This window comes from Malus sylvestris, chromosome 14, assembly GCF_916048215.2.
Source record: "Malus sylvestris chromosome 14, drMalSylv7.2, whole genome shotgun sequence".
In the NCBI taxonomy this organism is placed as follows: Eukaryota; Viridiplantae; Streptophyta; class Magnoliopsida; order Rosales; family Rosaceae; genus Malus; species Malus sylvestris.
Genome location: NC_062273.1, coordinates 25932488 through 25954309, shown reverse-complemented (window position 1 = coordinate 25954309; position 21822 = coordinate 25932488). Strand labels below are relative to the sequence as shown.

Below are 21822 nucleotides of genomic sequence, written 5' to 3'. Positions count from 1 at the left end.
ATTACTTTTTTGCCATCGCCCGTATTCACAAACTAGGAACCTCCTCATTAATTTAAGCACATAACTTCATCTTGTTGCCTCACCTATATAAAGGGTGTTGCATACAGACGACCGTATAGAAAAATTTCTCCTAAAATATTGTTTTAGGATATTATTACTTAGATGTTACTAATAGATGAGTTTATTGAAACAAATGAATATTCGAATGCATAAAAATAATATACAACTCAAACCAGCTCAACTACGTTTAGGTTTCTTGAGTTTTAGGTCTTAAATACCATTCATGATATCCGAACATACAATTTTTGATTTACAAGAAAGAGAAATAACAATATATTATAATATTTGATGAGCAATTTAATTTTATGTTCGTTTTTAGCCACCGCGAAATATTCAAACTGGTGCGGTTTGGTTGTTCGGTTTTGTTCCGTCGAGGAATTTAGTGGAATAAAATTTGACTGTTGTTGATTTTTCATGCGGATCAATCTGTGATCTGTCCAATGGGACCCAAATCCGATCACCTAGTTACATCCGAATCACGCGACACGTGTTCCCATCGACCAAACATCTCTTTGAATTCAAACAAGCTGATATATTTACACACATTGACCCAGAAAAACACATATTTACACACACAGCCCCTCTACCCGATTAATCGTATTGACCAAGAGTCAAACATCGGCACGCAGATCCGACGGCCAGGGCAGCTCCAAAAAGCCCCTCGACTTCTCACCGCGGGGGGCGCCAAAAACCCGTTTTATTTTATTAAAAAAAAAAAAAGATAAGAAAAAGGAACGAATCGAACAAGTGCGAAGAGGGAGCTCGGAGAGCAGCTGCGACGACGAACCATGGAGCTCCAGAACACAGTGAAAGAAGCCCTCAACGCACTCTACCATCACCCCGACGACGGCGTCCACCTGCAGGCCGATCGCTGGCTGCAGGACTTCCAGCGGACGCTCGACGCCTGGCAGGTGCTTTTCCGTTCACTTTCTGTTTTTGTTGATTTGAATTCTCCTTTCGGCTTTTTGAAGTTTTTCATTGGTGGCTGTAGCTTGTGAGAGTTTGGTGTTCGGTTCTCGTTTCGATTTTCGCTTAGTATATGCTGTAATTTCAGTGATTAGTTTGGTGTTTTTGTCACTCGTGATGGGATTGGATTTTGAGTAGTTTGGAATCCCTAGTTCGTTCCATTTGAATTAGATGAATTTAATTTTAGGGTTTTGGTCAATAATCTGAGTTGAGGGGTATGCTTTGGGTCAGAAGCATTACTTATTTTCTTATGTATATCATTTTTAATATGTGGGAGGGAAGCAATTTGTTGCTCTGGTTGGTTTGTGAGAAAATTTTGATCCGAAAGGTTTAACCTTGCAGAATCGATCATTTTTGGTTGTGGCATCTCTTTATATCTATAATGGGAAGCTCATCTATGAGCCTGAGAACAACGTAGAACGAAATATACTCAAACACTGAGCTTAAGAAACAAAGATGATGTGAGTTTACATGTATATTTGAACTGTGAGCTGGTCATTTATTGTAGTGTAAACTACAAAATAAATCTGAACTTATTTAAAAAAAAAAAAAACACTCTATTTAAGATCATAAAATTTAACACAAAAAGATTTCCCGTGTGTGCAATGTCTTGAAAAGTGTCCAAGACAGTAGGACATCCCACCCCTAAACCATGCATGTGCTTAGCACTCGCGTAAAAGTTAAAACACACTCACACACACGTACATACAAGATAGGGTATCTGGTGTTTTTTAGTTATCTACGCAGCTTTAAATCTATACCCTTAACCTTTTTCTTAATCAATGATAAATATCTCTTTCAAGATTTTCACTTTTGGTATATGAAGGTAAAGGTAAACCAGCGGTTTTAGTCTTTTTTTTTCTTTTATGCAACTAGATATATTAAGTTTATTTTTCCTAGTCCTTAATTTCCATTAATTTGCGGTTTCCATGTAAAAATTCTTGCCAAATTACTGTTTTATTAGTTATCGGTGTTCCAATTCTATCCTTATACCTGTTAGATTATACGAAATGTTGCTCTCTAAGTTGAATTAATTACTTGAGGCCAAAACAAAAGTTGAATTTATTCTCTTTATTTATTATTATTTTTTTTGGTATATGGGTTTTGTTAGCTGAATTTACTACTGTTGAGTTTTCTGAACATTATTGTGCTTCTTTTTCTTAGGTTGCTGATAACTTGCTTCATGATGCAACTAGCAATCTAGAAACTTTAATATTTTGTTCACAGACCCTTAGAAGCAAGGTATTTCTCTTCTCCTTATAGTTGGCCGTCAATGTTCATGCACATGCTTTATTGTGTCCTGTTTCCATAGATGCTTAAAATATCTTATGTTCAAAATGTGTACGCCTTGTTTATGTTGTATTGGTTGCGTATGTATAGATTCTTAGTTCATTTTGTATTGTGTCTAGGTACAACGAGATTTTGAAGAACTACCTTCTGAAGCTTTTCACCCGTTACGTGATTCGTTAAATGTGAGTGAGTATCCACTATCCGTTGACAATTGGAGTGAGAATTGAGTAAGCTATGGTTCGATTGTTTGTCTATATGAAGAATGGTTCGATTGTGTCTTCTGACAGTGTCATGGACCTGATTTATCTATATGAAGAATGGTTTGATTGTCTGTTTATAGTATTGAAAGTTTTGCATGGTTTGAATGCAGAACTTATTGAGAAAATTCCACAAAGGCCCCCCTAAAGTCAGAACTCAGGTACTATCCAGAACTCTCTCTGATACTCTTTCATCAGATTTTATGATCCCAAGAGGATATTAAGCTCAACTATCTGTCTTTTGTAGATTAGCATTGCTGTTGCTGCTTTGGCTGTACATGTTAGCGCTGAAGATTGGGGGGATGGTGGTATTGTTAAGTGGCTTCATGAGGAGATGAATTTGCATTCAGAGTTTATACCAGGATTTTTGGAGTTACTAACAGTTTTGCCTGAGGTATATAACTATATAGATATGATGCTTGTTGAATTTATATTTGCACTGTAGTGTGCAACTGTGTGTGACAAGGCTGATTTAAACCTTCTCCTGTAATATGATGAAAGTGTTTTGTACACTTTAGAAATAATGGATGTCCTTTCTAAAGCATACTGTTCCCTTCGTAATGATTCCTAAGATATTCAGCATCATTCTCTTCTGTCTTTTCATTACTTTTTGCTGGGGGAAATTTATGTAGTGGTCTCATATATTAGTCCAAACAATGTATGTTTTCTTAAAACTTTAGTTGATTGACAGATGCCTACCTTTTCACCATGTTCGTTTTCTTCTGGGATTTAAAATCAGGAAGTATCCAATTACAAAATTGCAGCTCGCCCAGAAAGACGCCGTCAATTTGAAAAAGAGTTGACTTCACAAATGGAGATTGCTCTTAACATCCTGACAGCCTGTTTGAATATTAATGAGCTTAAGGAGCAGGTAATTATTCAGAATTGTACAAGTTACACTTTGTTGATGTTTGAGACTTGCTTCTGATGGCTGTTAGAGTGCCTTTTTTTAATCGTTTTGCTGGTTGGTTTTTCAGGTTCTTGAGGCATTTGCTTCTTGGCTTCGACTGAAGCATGGGTATGAACTCTCTCTAACTCTCTCTCTCTCTCTCTCTCTCTCTCTCTCTCTCTCTCTCTCTCTCTCTCTCTCTCTCTCTCTTTCTTTCTTTGTATATGTTTATGTATAGCATATACATATATATATAATCTTTTGTGTAAGGAATGTAATTAGATATGTGGAAGCTTTGTCATTTTTAACATATCAAGGCTTTTCATAGCTGAGATAATGTGGTTTCCTATAGGAGTCATGTCTAGAGGCTGTATAGTCTATTGGAATATTAATTAGGGCATCACAGTGCCACCCAAGTGACAAAACAATTTTGGTTTGAGCGGTTGTTTGGAGAGATGATTCCAAACTTCTTGTAATGTGGAGGTTCGTGGTCTCTTCCATGGAAAAGATCACATGCTATGGTCTTACTGCCTTATTACAAAGATCTCACTTGAATATACCTCAATGATCTGTGATGTGAAGTTTTACTGTGGGCAGTTGTATGTGGAGTGCCTTGAATCTGTGGATTCACCAATAGCCAATTTGTGGATCATATTTTGCATCGTTCTAGTTTATATGAGAGTGCATAATTGGTTGTACAATTCAGGCATTAAACTTGGGAAGAAGTCCTTTAAAGTTCTTGTATGTGTGCACTTATTTCCATATGGTATCAAACATGCATTCTACTTCCCTGCACGTGTTGGTTATAATACTGAAAAATGGAAATCATTTTTGTAGTGGCACATACTGCAGTACATTTTGCAAGTTGAGATTTATGCAATGCTTGTTATAGTTGAAACCTGTTCTTTCTTCAATATATGTAGATCTACACATGTCACAGCAGTATAATTGTTGTTCTTGTAAAATTGGTATAGTTTGTGGGTGTTGATATGATAGTCCCAAATTTCATCTTGTGTTGTTTTATGACTTCTCTTCTTATAGGGAGACCGATAGAAATTCGTGGTACTTAAATGAACTATTGTGGGTTTCAGGATCCCTGGATCTGTGCTTGCATCCCATCCATTGGTGCTCACAGCCCTCTCAAGCTTGAATTCTGAGCTACTCTCAGAGGCCGCAGTAAATGGTAAAAACAAGTTTGATAAGCTGATGAAAACTGTATGATACTTTTGCGTTTTCAGCTTGTTTTACCATGACGATTTTATAGCAGTGATACAAGCACCCAATAAATCCAACTTGTTTGAATTTTGAATATGCTTTCATAACATCTTGCTTTTTTTTAATAGTGTATATAGTTCTTTTTTATGATGTAGTTCTATAATTTGTTGAGATGTAAATTTCCTGGTAGAACTTCCAACAGACTTTTTTTGGATTGATTTGGCTCTGTAAAGTGTTTCAATTTCAACATTTGGAGGTTCTATTTCTAAAGATATTTAAAAGGGTAGTTTGAATTTTTTTGGTTGTTTAGTATGTCAAATCTTCTGAAGTAGGTATTATCTAGAAAGTTGCCAATCAATTTGTAGGTAATGCAGAATGTTAGTAATGAGCATTGTTCTGATTGCATGTTAAATTTTCTTACATCAAAGATGTGGTAAATATCGGACTGAAAGTAAGTGCTACTGTAAATATATTACATTTCCTTGAATAAAATGTGTTTAGCTATGTTTCTTTTTAAGTCGTCTATAATCCTCGTTATGTTCTGACGTTCAGTTCAATATTATCGTCAAATTATTTCATGTCAATGTTTTAGCATTTATCTCTGCATGGATGGTGTAGTATTGAAATCTGTTAACTCAGCTCTCTGGTTTATGTCTTTCACATTGCTTCTCTGTCAAAACCATATTGTAAATTTAGGCAGTTACTGTATGTGTTCATCAATTTCTGCCTCACCCTCTGGTGGATTTTCTTATTTTGCTTCCCCTCTTGGTTTTCTTTTTCATTGCAGTTATATCTGAATTGATACACTATACAGCAGCTGGAAGCTCTGGTGGTGTTTCTGTGCAGATGCCCTTAATTCAAGTGCTTGTCCCCCAAGTAATGAATCTTAAGGGACAGCTAAGAGATTCTTCGAAGGTATTCCATGTGTAGAGTTGGGTTAAAAAGTGTTTTTTTACCTACAAAATACAAATAAAGCTCAACAAACAACCCCTTAATCATTAAAATCAAGTGCGAAATAGTAACTTCATTGATGATTATTTTGCCGCTATCTCTATTCTTGTTTTCAGGATGAGGAAGACGTGAAGGCCATTACTCGCTTATTTTCGGACATGGGTGATTCATATGTTGAACTTATTGCAACTGGTATACGTATTTAGCAGCTATCAAAAACTTCTATGAGGAATTGTTGGATGTTTTTCGTCTCTTATGAGCTCTGAATTTTTTGAACTTTGTCTGATCTGTTTCTTTTTGGTTGATAACATCTTTTCTTCAGGCTCAGATGAATCAATGTTGATTGTACATGCGTTATTGGAAGTTGCTTCACACCCAGAGTACTATATTGCTTCCATGACATTCAACTTTTGGCACAGTCTCCAGGTGAACTTGACCAGATGGTGAGTCATTCTAGAATCACAGTGTACTTGATTGTGTCTAAAACTAAAAAAAAGACATTCAATATAAGAACTCTAAACTTCCAGGGAATCATATATTTCGTTTGTGAATGAATCTTCCATTGAAGCTGAGAGAAATAGAAGGCTGGAAGTTTTTCGTCCAGCTTATGAGTCACTTGTATCCTTAGTAAGTTCTTTTTTCTTAGAAGCTTTAAAATTGTAATTCGTGGCATCAGTTTCAAACACCTATTGATAATATCTGAATGTAATGTGTGTTGCTTTCTGAATGTAATGGTACCACTATATGTTGAATTGTTCTCATGATAATTAAGTGATTTTACCAAGCTAATAGTTTAGTTTGTTACCTAGGATTCATCTAAAGAGAATCACATTCGTTCTTTAGTGTTGTTGATATTTGTATCTGTGTTCTGCTTAGAGGTTCTCCAAAGAAATGATTATCTGATACAGGGATCCACCATGATTACCGTTTGTCTCATAAATTAAATGGGTGTGCAGATATTGGAGAATTAAGATCCTCATACACCATAAAAAGTACATTATTATGGGAAAATGGTCAATTATCGTAAAACTGAGCTTCAACTTAATGAAATACCACATTACATGCATTTTGACATTCTTTTATTGTACTAAACTTTGAGAGACTGAAACTGTTGACAGGTAAGCTCTCGGATTCAATATCCTCAAGATTATCAGGACCTTTCATATGAAGATCTGAAGGAGTTTAAGCAGACTAGATATGGTAATTCCTAGTTGTTTTGTTTGGTGTGTGTCATTGTCTTATAGTTTCCCTAAAAAATTTGCCTAAGTTTTATGCAGTTGTTCCAATTATTGAAGTACATAGAAAAGAACACAACTTCTTGCCTAATTTTGCATCTGATAGCACACAGTATATATTTTTGTTGTTGGGAACCTTAAGCAAGGCAACTTCTAGCCAATAAAATGGGCATCCATGTGTGAATTTCTTATAAAGATATTAAAGACCTTTATAAAGATATTAAAGACCTGTTCATGTTGAACCTCTTCCAAACCACTGGTGTTGGAGATCAGTCCCACTAGAAAGTTGGTCTTTTGTTTTGTTTATTTTAAATTTTAATTTTATGTGAATGTCAGTTTATTTGCCTCTTCCTCATTCATACTCTTCTTGATGAGACCTTGAATGTAGCATGACTGAATCTGTATTGTTTCCAGCTGTTGCGGATGTCTTAATTGATGCAGCATCAGTTTTAGGGGGCGATGCAACACTTAGAATTCTTTACATGAAGCTTGACGAGGTGTGTTTTGATTTTTTCCAACTGTAACTCCAATTTTGTGTAAAGTTCATTAAATATTCTCTTGACATATCAGTTATATGTGTGTCCATTGAAAATTTATTAACCTGTAAAGAACTGGTATGTTTGGAAAATATTTAATACATTGAAGGATGCTTAATCTTCTCTCTGACGGAGTGGTTCTTTACTGCTTTAGCAGTTTTAGTTTCTTTTTGTAAGATTCGTTTTTTATTTTTCTGCTACATTTTGGACATGATATTTTCATTTTATTAAGGCTGCAGCTTGCTGTCACAATGAACAAAGTGAATGGCACCCAGCGGAAGCTGCTTTGTTCGGCATCCGGGCTATATCAACATATGTTTCAACAGTAGAAGCTGAAGTAATGCCCAAGGTATGATGTTGTGCAAATTCATGTCTAAGTATTTTCTAGTTTTACTATTGTCCTATAGAAGTTGAAACTGAAGTAATACCAAAGTTATGATCTCATAAACTCGCTTCTCTTTTGCTTTCTTTGATGTGCACAGGTTATGGATAGGCTGCTAAAACTACCTCAGCATCCTCAACTACTTCAGACAGGTAATGTATTTTTATTAGGTATAGTTCATCTGTCGTGAATGGTTATGTTTTATAGAAGTTATATTTCACCAGTCTGTCTAATATGGTGTACTAAATTCATTTTACCTGCATGTGGAGAGTGTTGCAGTTTGCTTAACTATTGGAGCGTATTCAAAGTGGCTTGATGTTGCATCCGGCGGACCGTCCATACTGCCTTCAGTTCTACATATCCTCATGAGTGGCATGGGTATATCTGATTGTGCAGCAGCTGCAGCTGTAGCATTTAGGCAGATTTGTGATGGTACTAAATCACATGAGTTCAATAGAAAAAATTTCCTTAGTTTTTTGACTAATCTAGTCAGCCTCATAGTTGATAACTCTATCTCTATGGATGCTTTATATTTGGATGCAGATTGCCGGTTAAAGCTCTCTGGATGTTTGGATGGACTCTTCCATACATACCATGGGGCAGTGAATGGTGAAGGCAGTTTTAAGGTCTCTGCTGATGATTCACTACATCTAGTTGAAGCCTTAAGGTAACTATTTTCTGCATCGTCCAATCTTGCATGATCTATGTAGTTTTGCATGATACAGCTGATCCAAGTGTCTATTGAATTGTCGCATGCAGCAAGGTCATTACTGAACTTCCCCCAGATCATGCTAAGAGGGCTTTGGAGGCCTTGTGCTTGCCCGTTGTTACTCCTTTACAGGTGTGTTTCAGTTTTAGAAGGAAATCTACGTATGAATCCTTTTGTTGGTGATATGCTGATTTACTGCTGTCAATAACCAGGAAGTTGTCCGCCAGGGCCCAGACACGCTAAATAGCAAGCCTGCTCGTGATTTAACCGTTCACATCGATCGATTTGGATACATCTTTAGGTATGTGAAACATGCAGAAGCTGTGGCAGATGCAATTCAAAGACTTTGGCCAATTTTTAAAGCCATATTTGATATGTAAGTGTTTCTACATTCCTGGTTGTGTAACATATTTCAGTATTGATATTAATCTCTATTTATTCTTATTCATGTTTTGAATGTTTATGGTGAAGTCGTGCTTGGGATATGCAGACAATGGAGTCTCTGTGCCGAGCTTGCAAATATGCTGTGAGTTTGTTGATCCAGCTTCTAAAATGTTAAATTTAGTTCACTGAAGCTATTGTAGACTTGAATTTTTGCATGCTACTGTATACATTGAATGCATTGTGTTATGTGATTCAACTATGGTACCTGTCCTTTTGCCTGCCGCCTCGTGTGTGGGTCTTTAAAAATTTTTCCATTGCCTTACATGATGTGCTGAAGAGTTAGTCTAGAGAGCATCCCTTTTTTGTATCATTAGCGGCTTGTGTGAGCCATATTAATTTGATTGTCTGGTAGTGTTTTATTGAAATCTTTCTTGTCTTACTCATTGTCCTTCTATAGGTGAGGACTTCTGGAAGGTACATGGAATTTACAATTGGAGCAATGCTGGAGGAGATTCAAGGTTTATATCAACAGCATCACCAACCATGCTTCCTCTATTTATCTAGCGAAGTTATAAAGGCAAGCTATCCGCTAAACCCAAAAACCTGAATTTTTGCTTTCTTTTCTTTTTTGTCGTTTTCTATAAATTTAAATTGGTTCATTTGTTGCTTCTTATGATGCAGATATTTGGTTCTGACCCATATTGTGCAAATTATTTGAAAAGTTTGATTGAAGCACTTTTTATGCACACCACACATCTTCTCACTAGCATTCAGGTAAGTTTTCATTGAGCTGGAGCCTGCAATTGATTTTTCTTTCAAATATTATCTTTCTTGTAGTTAACTTACACAACTATTGCAGGAATTTACTGCAAGACCTGATATAGCAGATGATTGTTTTCTGTTGGCATCAAGATGCATTCGCTATTGTCCTCAATTATTTATTCCATCCGCTGTATTTCCATTATTAGTAGATTGCTCGCTGATTGGGATTACAGTGCAGCATAGGTACTCTCTCTCTCTCCATGTAAATAGAAGTTTGAAATTTTGAAATTCAAACAATTTCCAAGAGCCTGCTTAAAGCGGGAGCCTTGTGCACTGGGTATGACGACCATTGCATCACTGTGTGTGTAGTAATTTCAACTCGACCTCAACTTTTTCAGTAAAATTAGTTTTTACCATGTTCAGTTAAATATCTAGTTGCAGTTGAGTCAGATCTTTGTTGAAGAAATTATTTTTTGTTTCACAACAACTTTGCCCTCCCCTCTGTTTTTGTATCTCAAGTTTGTCGTTATTTATTTGGAAGTTTTACTCTGTTGAAGGCTCCTACTTAGCCTTGTTAGATTTCTGATTCTGCGTGTATCAAGTGATCTTTGGTACATGGTGTTACTGTGTCGTTAAAAGTCAGAGACTTTTTCTTTCCGTGTTTGATATCAATTATCTTTATGGTTGAGCGTGGCTATTTACCTTTTCATTCTCTTCTTTGCAGAGAGGCATCGAAGTCAATATTAACGTTCTTATCCGATATATTTGATCTTGCAAACTCTGCCGAGGGAAAACAATACTTACCAATCAGGAATTCTGTCATTATTCCTCGAGGGTCCAGCATCACAAGAATCTTAATTGCTTCACTAACAGGAGCACTTCCAAGCTCCCGACGAGAACTGGTAATTTTTTACTTGTATTATCAGCATCGACTGTTACAATCACTGTCAATTGCATGAGTATTGATCGTATGTGTCTTCGATACATGTCTGGAATTTCACTGTGCTCTCCCATCGCACAGGTAACCTACACACTACTATCTTTATCTCGAGCTTATGGGCCACAGTCAGTGGAGTGGGCCAAGGAGAGTGTTTCTTTAATTCCTTTGACGGCTGTGACAGAAGTTGAGCGTTCGAGATTCTTGAAGGCATTGTCAGATGCTGTGTCCGGGGCTGACGATAATGCTCTATCTGTTCCAATTGAGGACCTATCGGATGTTTGCCGCCGTAATAGAACAGTTGTGGAGATTGTTCAACAATCTTTGAGGCCACTTGAGTTGAGCATAGCACCTGTATCGTAAAGGAGAGATTAGTCGTCTTAGAGTGGCCATTTTGCTCACGCCTCGGCTGTCGACGGTAAAATGAGTTGTCTACTGTGTATTTTTCTCATATTGTTTCAGTGTTTTAGTTTGATTCTCCAATTTTTAAGGAGATTGAATGCCCTACACATGTATCGAAGAGAGCGGCCGGTTTCTGTATGAGTGGTTGGTTTCCTTGGCATTGTCGGGTAGGATGGCATGGTATAGAGTTGTAGATTACTGAAGGAAAGAAAAATTTAGGCATTCTTTAGGAGTATTCCGTCCTTTCATGTCGTCGGATATCGGAAGCTGTGGTGGCGGTGGCGGTGGTCAGTGGTTGTACAAATTATATTGAAAGCTTCAGTATATTGTAATCCAAACAGTTGCATTGTTTAGGTTCCGGAGATTTTTTCAATTGGTTTCCGATGCTAGGAAAAAGGAACAAATTATATTGAAAGCTTTGTTTGTTTGATTGATTCATATGTTGTAATCTAGACCGTTGAATCGCTCATGTTCCACATCATTTGTCAATCGGCCAAGTGTAGGGATGCAAGTTGGATTGGAAATTTCAATTCCGATGTTGTCTTTAATTTGAAATTTTCCAAGTCCCAGCATTTTCGAAAGTTCTGCTGGAAATTGAATGTATTTACTCATCTCTCTAGCAATCGCAATTTAAATGCATGTACATTTCCGAATGCACTTAACGAGTTCAGGTGAATCGATACATCTTCATTCCTTAGTTGTTAGTAAAACATGATATGAGATGATTAAATTCAGGAGAACCACAAAAAGGTGCCCGCTACAACTGTTCTTGTTTCGCAGGTCCTCGCCGGCGAATAATGAAGGAGAGAGGGAAACGTACACGGCCCGGAGAGAATTAGTATTATAGGAAAATTAATGAAATGAGCTTGAAAATTTTGAGTTTTAACGATAAATAAAAAATAAAGTGTAAAGTGAATAGTAACATGATTGACTTTTTAGTGTAAAAATATGGTTTTTCGTTAAAGTGTACAGTACCGGGAACTTTCGTTAAAGTTTCCTAGTATTATTAGGGGTAATAAAGACTTTTTATCCAGATTTTTGGTTAGAATTATAAAAATGTAGAAAGTTAGGCTAAAATTCTATCCTGTCTCTAAAATTGGCTATTTTTTCAAAATTTCCCCTCTTTTAGGTTCTAGTTTTTGTGATTTTTATTTTCTTTTAATTAATTTTAGTGAATTTAAATTAAAAATTGCTTGAAAAGCTTGCTGGGATTTTAAATCTCAATCTTTATGGCCTCATTTGGTGTCTAGGATTAGATCGGATAACTCATGTATTGAACGAAGAAATGAATGCCACTTTCAAATTTTGTCCCGGTTAAATCTAATAGATGCATTAGTTGTTAAGGAAACTTAGCCCTTCGAATCCTGACAAAAACGGTAGAATTGTAAGGGAGTTTGCTTCACGGCTAGTCCATATTTTCATTTGACGAATATTGAATCTAGTGAGTTATCTAATCTTATCCAAGCATAGACGCCAAACGAGGCCTTTATGTACCAAAGATCCTGTCTTTACTTTCCTTTTGAAATTATGTGTAGTTGGAAATTTATTGACTGTCTTTGATTGCTTACCCTGTGAACCGTTCTATGTGAATTTTATTGTGTATACTTGTAGGCTTTTGAGCAGGGATCCATTATTCGATCGATCAACTGGAAGAAGTTGGAGGCCAGAGAAGTGCTCCCAAAGTTCAAACCAAATGTGAGTGGGAAAGACTGCACGGCCAACTTTGACCGGTGCTGGACTGCAATGGCTCTGGACGACTCACCCGCTCCGACACCGACTGCGGGTGAGCACTTCCGGGGATATACTTTCGTGGCTCCTAAACCGCGGCTTTCGTCTATATAAACTGACCTGAAGGCTCTGCTCGAAAGCGGAAAACTGGAGAGTCAAAGGACAGGAAGGAAAACTTGGTAGAAGTATTGGCTTTTCGAGTGTGTTTAACATGCACAGTTTATTCCACTTTCAATAGTCCTTATGTTTTGAGGAAAGGACACTTGATATCAAATTCAACGGTGGATGACCATGAATTCTGTGTCACAATGAATCCATTTTTTTATCCGAAAAAATAAAATATGTTTGGGCTCATTTGGAAGTGCTTTTAAAGTGATTAAAGTGCTTTTGATGAAATGGATTTTGGGTCCTAAAAACACTTTAAATATTTTTTGAATGAAGCACCATATATTCGCTTTTTGTAGGAAGCATTTGTAGTGCTTTTCAAGATCTACTTGAATTTTTAATAAGAATTGGTTTCAAATTTTAACTAAAAGCGCTTTCACTTATTTTAAAAACACTTCCAAACGAGTTATGTATCAATATTACGAATTCACGATGATTATTATCAAAATAATCCTCGCCACACTTGGAAATGCTTCTCCAGAAAGCACCAAGAACAAAAAGTAGTTTTAAAATTCAAAAGCAATTTTAGTTATTTTTATCAAAATCTGATGGAAGCGTTTTAACAGCATTCGAAAAAGTGCTTTCAGCCTATTCAAATAGTGGCGGTGAAAGCAACCATTTTTCTGCCTAATCCAATGGTGCCAAAAGCCGACCTAACTCATTAAAGTTGACACTTTGAATTCATCTTAGACATTTCGTTTTGATAAGGCATTCGCCAATGTCGCATGCACTTTTCTATATACAACCACCATCCTTGACGGCCATGCCACATTCAATCCACAATCGCAGAACTAAATTTGTCCATCCAAAATAAGTAAAGGATAAGAGGATGCTCTCCACTCATGAAGAAAGACCTACACGAGACGGAACGTTGTGGCAGACAAATGTTGTATCACTAGCACATGATTGTTAAGACACGTTTTTATACTAGTTCAGAATGCGATGATAGAGGACTTACATAATACGGATCCATCACCACAATGACATCCTGTACAAGACGTGTATAAATTTTTGTCCATGTAATTCCTATTTCATTGACATAGAACACCACAGTAACGGTATACCTATGCTATGGTGACATCCCCGTGAGTCCAATACGCCATGGTGACATCACCGTGGGGTGCTGAAGGAGAAAATTTTTAATACTGTTCAATACACCAAGTGTCATAATATAAGTTGTCAAAAAGTTTTAAAAATCTAACCTCCTGTATTAAAACACTCGGTATACCAAACGATGTTCCCCAAAACCCAACTTCAGATTTTTTTTTTTTTTCCCACCTTAAAAAGCTATGAAAGCCACTAGTGAGTTTGGACAAGGCCCCATCAAGGGGAGGGGACCAACACGCCAGTAACAAAAGCACCGAAATGAAACCAAGGATCTGAATTATAATAGCAGAAAAACAGCAAGAAAAGGACATAATATTATCTTTAAGGGTCTGTACAACAAACTAGAAGAAGAAAAACAGTTCAGTCACCTAATTTACCTTGCCTAAATTATAAACCATTCCCCCAAATCGACGCTCTCAAGCGACACTGATCATGCTATCCCCGTTGCTGAATCCTGGCATTGTCTGGAAAGCCGAATGCCTTGACGACGGTTCCCTCGAGTCCATTGACAAGGAGAGGTTGAGAGTTAGGGTCGATGTGTCCGTCGTTGAGTTCAAGTTTAGGTCAGATATTGCGGTCGCATGAGGGGCCGAATGAAGGGCAACTGGGTGGACGAGCTTGCCCGAAGTACTATTCTCGGGATTTGCTTGTCGAAGAGCTAGATTACCCATTGGGTTCTCAATGTGAACTGGCAAGACAGCTGGACCTACAGTCCTTGCAAAATTTGGCACCATCGAAAATCCACCAGCATTGCGAGACTCGGATGGTGGCGGGGGTGGCAACGGATGCAACTGGGACTGAGATATGTTATCTTGATGCTGTACTTGCTCTTCATCCATTGGAGTTGGAGCGACCTAACACACAAGAAAAAGAAGTTATCATGATAAGCTTACCTTTTCCTTTGGTGGTGGTGAAAAAATGTCGAAAAATGTTGAAAACAACTGATTAGGCAAACGAAATTATAACATCCACTCAGCAGAATAACAAATCCACAATCTGATTTCGTTTTGTTAGCTTTGTTGAGCTAGCAAAAGCAATCCGAATCTTGAACTGCCAAAATGTAAATAATCTTATGCTCACACTAGAAACTCATCAGGGAGAAAATCGCATCGAAATTTCAGAAATTGCATACCCATTTCATTCACTAAAGCACTTATAAACAAGGTCCGCCAATTCAAATGACTGCAAACCAACTAATTTTAAGATCCATATGAACATATTAAGCTCCAACAAAACTCAAAAGACATGAATTGAATTGGATTAATTGTTACAGAACTAGAGGGTATTAAATCGTTACCGTATCAGTGGTGATGTCGAAGAGGCTAGACCTGCGGCGCCGGCGATTGAGGTTGCTCCGGCGCAGATAGTATTTCTGTGCGTGGCTGGCAACCTGAGTCGGGGTGCGAGTCTTCACGAAGTTTCTTGAGATCCCTCTCCAATCTCCTTTCCCTACTTTCTGCAATCCAAGCAAGAAAAGCTTGTGCTCTTCCTCCGTCCATGGAACCCCTGATTACAACAATAAACAATAAATACACATTCTTCAACCAAAATTAACTAAATTCAAATGAAATTTCTTCTTTTTTCCGATATCGAAAGTGATCGATTAACACAGATAAACAAAATTAGCAATTTGATTAATTTAGAACATGCAAAATTCAAATGTTATGTCCAAAAACGCAAATTTTGTTACCGGTGACCAAAACACTGTTCAAATTTGTTCCAGTTTTTTTATGAATCCAATACAATAAACATAATTGACTGAATGATTGATGAGTTTAGAATCACTGATCGGAGATTATCGGGGAGAAAGAGAGAAAGAGAGAGAGAGAGAGAGAGACTGACCTCGCTTGCGTTCGCGCTCGCGATTCCCGCCAGAATTGTGAACGACGTCGTTCTCGGAGGCGTAACCGGGCGCCGCGTCATCCTTTCCGGCGGCGGTGCCGTTATTGCCGTTGTTGGAGGCGGCCTCCTGAGGCTGCTCGTACTGCGAGAGATTGTTCAAACTGACGCTCTTCCTCATGGAATCGACCACCAAGCGCACGCCGAACAGCATGATCTCTCCCGCGCCCGCGGGCTCGACGGTGGAGCACGTGCCGGACGACATCTTCACCGACCGCGACGATGACGTTTCCGGTCGATCAGTCTCTGTTTCTTCGGCGACGATGGATCTGAGGCCGTACGATTTGGAGAAGAAAAGGAGAGCGAAATAAAAATGATGGGAGCGAAGAGGTCTGTGCGGGAAAGGTTTATCTATATACGTGGGAGACGACAGGGATGACGTGGCACCATGTGGATCGACGGTGTATAAAGGCTGTAAAGTTTCCGATATTCGTGTGAGATGCGGACACGTGGTATCTAATTGAAATAAATATCTGGCATTAAAATCCTTATTTTCCAACATAGGGTGGAATATTAGAATTTTCGGACATCTTTATTTATTGACTAAATTGTAGTTACGTTCTTTAATTTTAAATCAATTAGAGTAATGGTCTCTCAACTAAAAATTTATTATCATTGGTCTCTTAACTCATCAAAACTTGCAGCTATGGTCCCTCAACTAAAAATCTATTACCATTGGTCCCTTAACTTTAATCAAACTGAAGAAATGGTCTCTCAACTTTAACCTAATTCGAGCAATGGTTCCTCAACTTTAACCTAATTGTAGCAATTATCCTTTCAACATAACTCATTTTGACAAAATTATGATGAAATTGACGAAAAAGATTATAACTACACGTTTTGATGAGTTGAGGGACCCCAATTATAGCAATGGTCCTTCTAACATAACTCATTTTGACAAAGTTGATGAAAATGATTATATCTACACATTTTGATGAGTTGAGGGACCAATGGTAATGGATTTTTAGTTGAGTGATCATTGCTCTAATTTGATTAAAATTGAAGAACTATTACTACAATTTACTCTTACTTATTTGAACCGAGTTTTTTTTTTCTTATTTGTCGAGAGATGAACTTGACTTTATTCTAATTGAAATATTTCCGTCTTCCGCTAATACATTAAAGAAGAATTCGGGACTGATATGATCCCAATTAAAAGAACCTCTATTTTTTTAATAAACGCCTCGGAATGCGCCGCTTGATTGCCCTCCTTACGAACAAAAGCGAACGATACCGTGCCAACTTCATTGGCTAGAGCCCAAGTAATGCCTTCCATCTCTGCATCCACACTTTTGTCCTTCCTTACACATTTTAGGGCTGGTTTGGTATTGCTGTGCTTTGAAAAAAAACTGCTGTAAGAATAAGCGGCTGTGCTGTGAGAATAAGCTGCTGTGAAATAAAGCCAGTAGAGTGTTTGGTAAACTTTTTTATGAAAGTGCTTTTGGAAAAAAAATCAGGATGATAGTGTGTCTTTTCATTAAAGGAGCACTGTAACTCCGTGTGCTTTGAAAAAATTGGCTTTTTTTCAAAGCAGCAAATAGCAGCTTCAGCTTTTCCTTTGATTTTCAGCTTATTCTCACAGCAGCTTCCAAAATAAGCCATTTTTTTTCAGTTTACCAAACACAAAAATGACCCTCAGCTTTTTTTCACAGTGGCTTTTTTTAAAATCACCTCAATCCCAAACGGGGCCTTAATTACTTCATGGGCATCAGATTTCGAACTTTTAATTTTTTAAAAAAAATATTTCTCTAATTTTGATTGAATCTCAATGAGTTGATATATCCATCTATAGCAAATTTTATAATTTTCATCAACGACAACATGTATTAATACCGGTATATTCCTCGACATTTTTATAAACATGCATATCGATATTTTAAACACTGCTTATATAGTATGGAGTTGAGTTATTTTGATTTTCTATTTTTTTAAGTATACTAACACATGTATATTATCTAGCTGTGACGTTGTATTTTGAAATCTAATGTTTGAAAAATTAGGAATTATTGACTCGTGCATTTCAACAGTTATGGATAACATTATATACATGAAAATGGGATGGAAGGGACGTGACAACCAAATGTTGCTTGGTAATAAATTTGTACGCAAAGATTCCACATTTCATTAGATTGTTTTTTCACAATCCGAATCATCTAATACCATATGGGTTGCTTGCCACCCTAGCTATTAAAAATTAGAAAGAGTTAAAAAAGGGAATAGGAAATTACTAGGGAGAGGCAATGAGCCCGGAGGATTCTCGTCGGATCCTCTTTGTAAGGATTCTGAGGATCTTTCAATCACATTCGTTCATCGTATATCGTACGGTCAGAAATTATTGTGAATTTTTTTTATTTAAAATTGAATATAAACAATACCTGATAAAAATTGATCGTACGATATACAATAAACGAATGTGATTGAAAGATTTTCAAAATCTTCACAAAAAGGATCCGACGAGGATCCTCACTCGGCAATGAGACCCCACTCAACCACCAATTCATGCTGTCACAAAATATTATATGCTATCTGCACCCCCTTTGCTTTATCCTGTCGAACCCAACTTGTTATCCAAAGCAGTTGAGATAACACAAATAATTACATATTTAATTATCCACATCCTAAACCTCAAACTCATGCACAATAGAGTTGTCATAGTATTACGTCACATCTACGCCTTATTTAAACGGTTGCGATTACGTCACATCTATACCTTGTTTAATCTCTCTCTCCCTCCATCCTCTCATATTTAAACGGTTGCGATTACGTCACATCTACACCTTGTTTTGATTTTTTTTATATAGAGAATAAGACAAAGAGAATAGTGTGAGAGGAGAGAATGAAAGGGGATGGTAATAGGAGGGGAGAGAATCTTACTCCTTTTAATTACTTCATGAGCATCAAATTTCGAACTTTTAATTTTTTTTAAAAATATTTCTCTAATTTCGGTTAAATCTCAATAAATTGATATATCTATCTATTGCAAATTTTCATAATTTTCATCAATTGCAACATGTATTGATACCGGTATATTCCTCGATATTTTAATAAACATGCATATCGATATTTTAAACATTGCTTATATAGTACGGAGTTGAGTTATTTTGATATTCTATTTTTTTAAGTCTATTAACACATGTATATTATCTACCTCTGACGTTGTATTTTGCAATCTAATAGTTGAAAAATTAGGAATTATTGACTCGTGCATTAAAAATTGACTAACTCATTGACTATATTTGAGGTTAGTGTTAGTGATGATAATTTTGAGAATTAATAGACCATATTATAATTAGGAATTGACGATTTAAATAAATATAACGCTCTTATTTTTAACTCATCACCATCTCAATCTTTCGTCAAATTATCAAAATTCTAGCTATGCCGCTTGATGTGAGTTAATATTTATTCATTTTATCATTTGAAAACGTGATCACGATTTTTCCGAATAGTTATGGATAATATTATATACATGAAAATGGGATGGAAGGGACGTGACAACCAAATGTTGCTTGGTGATAAATTTGTACACAAAGATTCCACATTTCATTGGATTTTTTTCAAAATCCGAATCATCTAATACCATATGTGTGACATTCCAGGCCCGCTCCACCACCGTAGCACGATATTGTCCGTTTTGGGCCCGATTACACCCTCACGATTTTGTTTCTGGAAACTCATGAGCAACTTCCTAGTAGGTCACCCATCATGGGAGCACGCCTTTATTCTAGGATCGGAGTGTATCAATATGGGTTCATTGCCCTAGCTATTGAAAATTAGAAAGAGTTAAAAAGGGAATAGGAAATAACTAGAGAGAGGCAATGAGCCCGGAGGATCTTCGCTGGATCCTCTTTGTTAGGATTATGGAGATTCTCCAATCACATCCGTTCATCTTATATTGTGCAGTTAGAAATCATTGTAAATTTTTTTATTTAAAAGTGAATATAAACAGTACCTGACAAAAATTGGTCGTACAATGTACAATAAATGGATGTGATTGGAAGATTTCCGAAATCCTCACAAAAAGGATCCATCGAGGATACTCACTCGGCAATGAGACCCCACTCAACCACCAATTCATGCTGTCACAAAATATTATATGCTGTCTGCACCCCCTTTTCTTTATCCTGTCGAACCCAACTTGTTATCCAAAGCAGTGGAGATAACACAAATAATTACATATTTAATTATCCACATCCTAAACCTCAAACTCATGCACAATAGAGTTGTCATAGTATTACTGGTTGGTTTGTAAGTACTTTATAAATGATTAAAAGTATTTTTAGAGAAAGTCTTTTGGGTTTTCAAAGCAATTTAAGTGTTTCTTGCAAGAAATTTCGGTTATGTTATTTTTGCACGGGATTCACTTGCATTTTTATTGAGAATTAGTTCCAAAAATATTTTCATAAGTGCTTTCAGTTATTTAAAAAGCAAGTACCAAACAAGTTCAAATGTAGTCAAAATGACAAATGTTTTAATCTCTTAATCTCAGTCAATATTTCTCGTATTATTCAATGTTATTATTGAAAAGCAATCTCAAAATGAACTAAAATTTTATATTACTCTGTAACTTAAAATTTTTAGGTCAAATTCAATGGTTGTCAAAACAAAAATAGAACATCTATTAGATTAAAAATTAAAATTTAGTGCTTTAAGTGACGGAGTATTAATTCAATAATTCGAAGGACTGACACTCAAGTTGCAATTGCAATTAGTTATTAATTAAACCAGCTCAATGCTAATCTTTATGCTTATAGTAGTTATCAATCTATGATTATTTAACTTACATATCTTGGATGTATTATAAAGTTAATTAAAATATTAAGAGATGCTATGTGGACCGTCACTCAAGTTGGCATATTCGCTTTTTGTCCTCTGAAAAGAAGAGGTAGTTTTTTTTTCGTTATCCCTTAAGCTCGTACACTTTATTATATATATGCACATGCATTTATATATTATATGTATAGATAAACTAATCACTTTGATGGTGGGTAAATAGTGCTTCTGCGAGCAGCTAGGATAACACCAAAGATAAGGTTTTTGTGGGGCTCCATCATCCATTTGCTGCACTCTATCTTCTTCTTCTTGCCTTATTCTCTGGATCTCTGTCTTGGGAGCAGATGGACTCGGAAATCTGGATCATTCGAGAGAGATGAAGAGATGAGGGTGTGGGTTTGTGCGTAAGATGGGCCTGTGAAATAAACAATGGAGGTTGCAGAATTTAAATTGAATGATCCGGATTTTTGAGTCTGTCTACTATAGAGGCAGAGATCCGGAGACGATCTCGTGTTAAATTTTAATTCCACACATGCACTCAAATGGTGCACAATGGCCCTCCTTATCTATTTAGTATCGGTGTATATGTTGAAGGCTATTTCTGATAACAATAGTTAAAGCAAACTAATATTTACATTTTACAATGTGTACTGTTATACGATAGAATTTTTCTTCACGCGTTACATAAAGGTGTATCATTGGAAGCCATCACCTAAACTACTAATTTTGGAATAAAAGGGGAATTGGTTAAAAAAGCCAGGCAGCAAGTGATGGATCCCATCAAAGAAAGCACTTCCAATGGAAGCAAATGTCCCTACTTCTAACTTGGACATAACTTTTTTGACTTTATGGCTTTTAGATAAGCGTGGTTGAATTTAAATCCGCATTTGCCTTTATTATTCGCATTGATACGGCAATGTCTCTCTTTTTTCGGTACTCTATCACTTCCAACTTGAGATCCTCTTCGGATCTCCAGCTCTAGAGCCCATGGATTAAAAAAGCCAGGCAGCAAGTGATGTATCCCATCAAAGAAAGCACTTCCAATGGAAGCGTCTCTACTTCTAACTTGGGACTTTTTTTTTTTTTGACTTTATGGCTTTTAGACAAGCGCGGTTGAATTTAAATCCTTTTTTGCTTTTATTATTCGCATCAATTCGGCAATGTCCATCTTTTCT

At 36.6% G+C, this 21822-nt stretch overlaps 2 protein-coding genes across 3 annotated transcripts; one reads left to right on the top strand and one right to left on the bottom strand.

The window, feature by feature from the left end:
* Positions 1-762: 762 nt before the first annotated feature.
* On the top strand, positions 763-11505 carry LOC126598377 (transportin MOS14-like). Of its 2 annotated transcripts, XM_050264736.1 has the most exons (26): positions 763-971; positions 2191-2268; positions 2436-2498; positions 2687-2734; positions 2821-2967; positions 3313-3444; positions 3551-3591; positions 4554-4645; positions 5465-5592; positions 5745-5820; positions 5951-6071; positions 6156-6255; positions 6747-6828; positions 7278-7360; positions 7632-7748; positions 7882-7933; positions 8061-8213; positions 8325-8448; positions 8541-8622; positions 8703-8866; positions 8962-9016; positions 9332-9451; positions 9556-9648; positions 9734-9879; positions 10361-10538; positions 10658-11505. In XM_050264736.1, the coding sequence occupies exons 1-26, from the start codon at positions 849-851 to the stop codon at positions 10934-10936; spliced, it is 2877 nt and encodes a 958-aa protein (XP_050120693.1). In that variant the 5' UTR covers positions 763-848; the 3' UTR covers positions 10937-11505. The 2 variants fall into 2 exon arrangements, with proteins under 2 accessions (XP_050120693.1, XP_050120694.1); XM_050264737.1 differs by lacking the exon at positions 763-971 and having other exon boundaries at positions 2192-2268; positions 2436-2502.
* A 2729-nt stretch (positions 11506-14234) lies between these two features.
* On the bottom strand, positions 14235-16214 carry LOC126598395 (transcription factor MYB1R1-like). The gene is made up of 3 exons (XM_050264757.1): positions 15818-16214; positions 15273-15481; positions 14235-14829 (listed from the first exon to the last, which is right to left on the bottom strand). Exons 1-3 carry the CDS (start codon positions 16077-16079, stop codon positions 14392-14394), a joined length of 909 nt encoding a protein of 302 aa, XP_050120714.1. The 5' UTR covers positions 16080-16214; the 3' UTR covers positions 14235-14391.
* Between the last annotated feature and the right edge of the window lie 5608 nt (positions 16215-21822).

Bases quoted from the DNA above. Each gene is read 5' to 3' on its own strand.
- LOC126598377 (XM_050264736.1), top strand. From the start codon at position 849: ATGGAGCTCCAGAACACAGTGAAAGAAGCCCTCAACGCACTCTACCAT. The intron at 8,449-8,540 runs GTAACTATTTTC...TGTCGCATGCAG, and splicing joins CATCTAGTTGAAGCCTTAAG to CAAGGTCATTACTGAACTTC. The intron at 9,649-9,733 runs GTAAGTTTTCAT...CAACTATTGCAG, and splicing joins ATCTTCTCACTAGCATTCAG to GAATTTACTGCAAGACCTGA.
- LOC126598395 (XM_050264757.1), bottom strand. From the start codon at position 16,079: ATGTCGTCCGGCACGTGCTCCACCGTCGAGCCCGCGGGCGCGGGAGAG. The intron at 15,482-15,817 runs GTCAGTCTCTCT...TGTTGTAATCAG, and splicing joins CGAGCGCGAACGCAAGCGAG to GGGTTCCATGGACGGAGGAA. The intron at 14,830-15,272 runs GTAACGATTTAA...CTTGTGTGTTAG, and splicing joins TCGACATCACCACTGATACG to GTCGCTCCAACTCCAATGGA.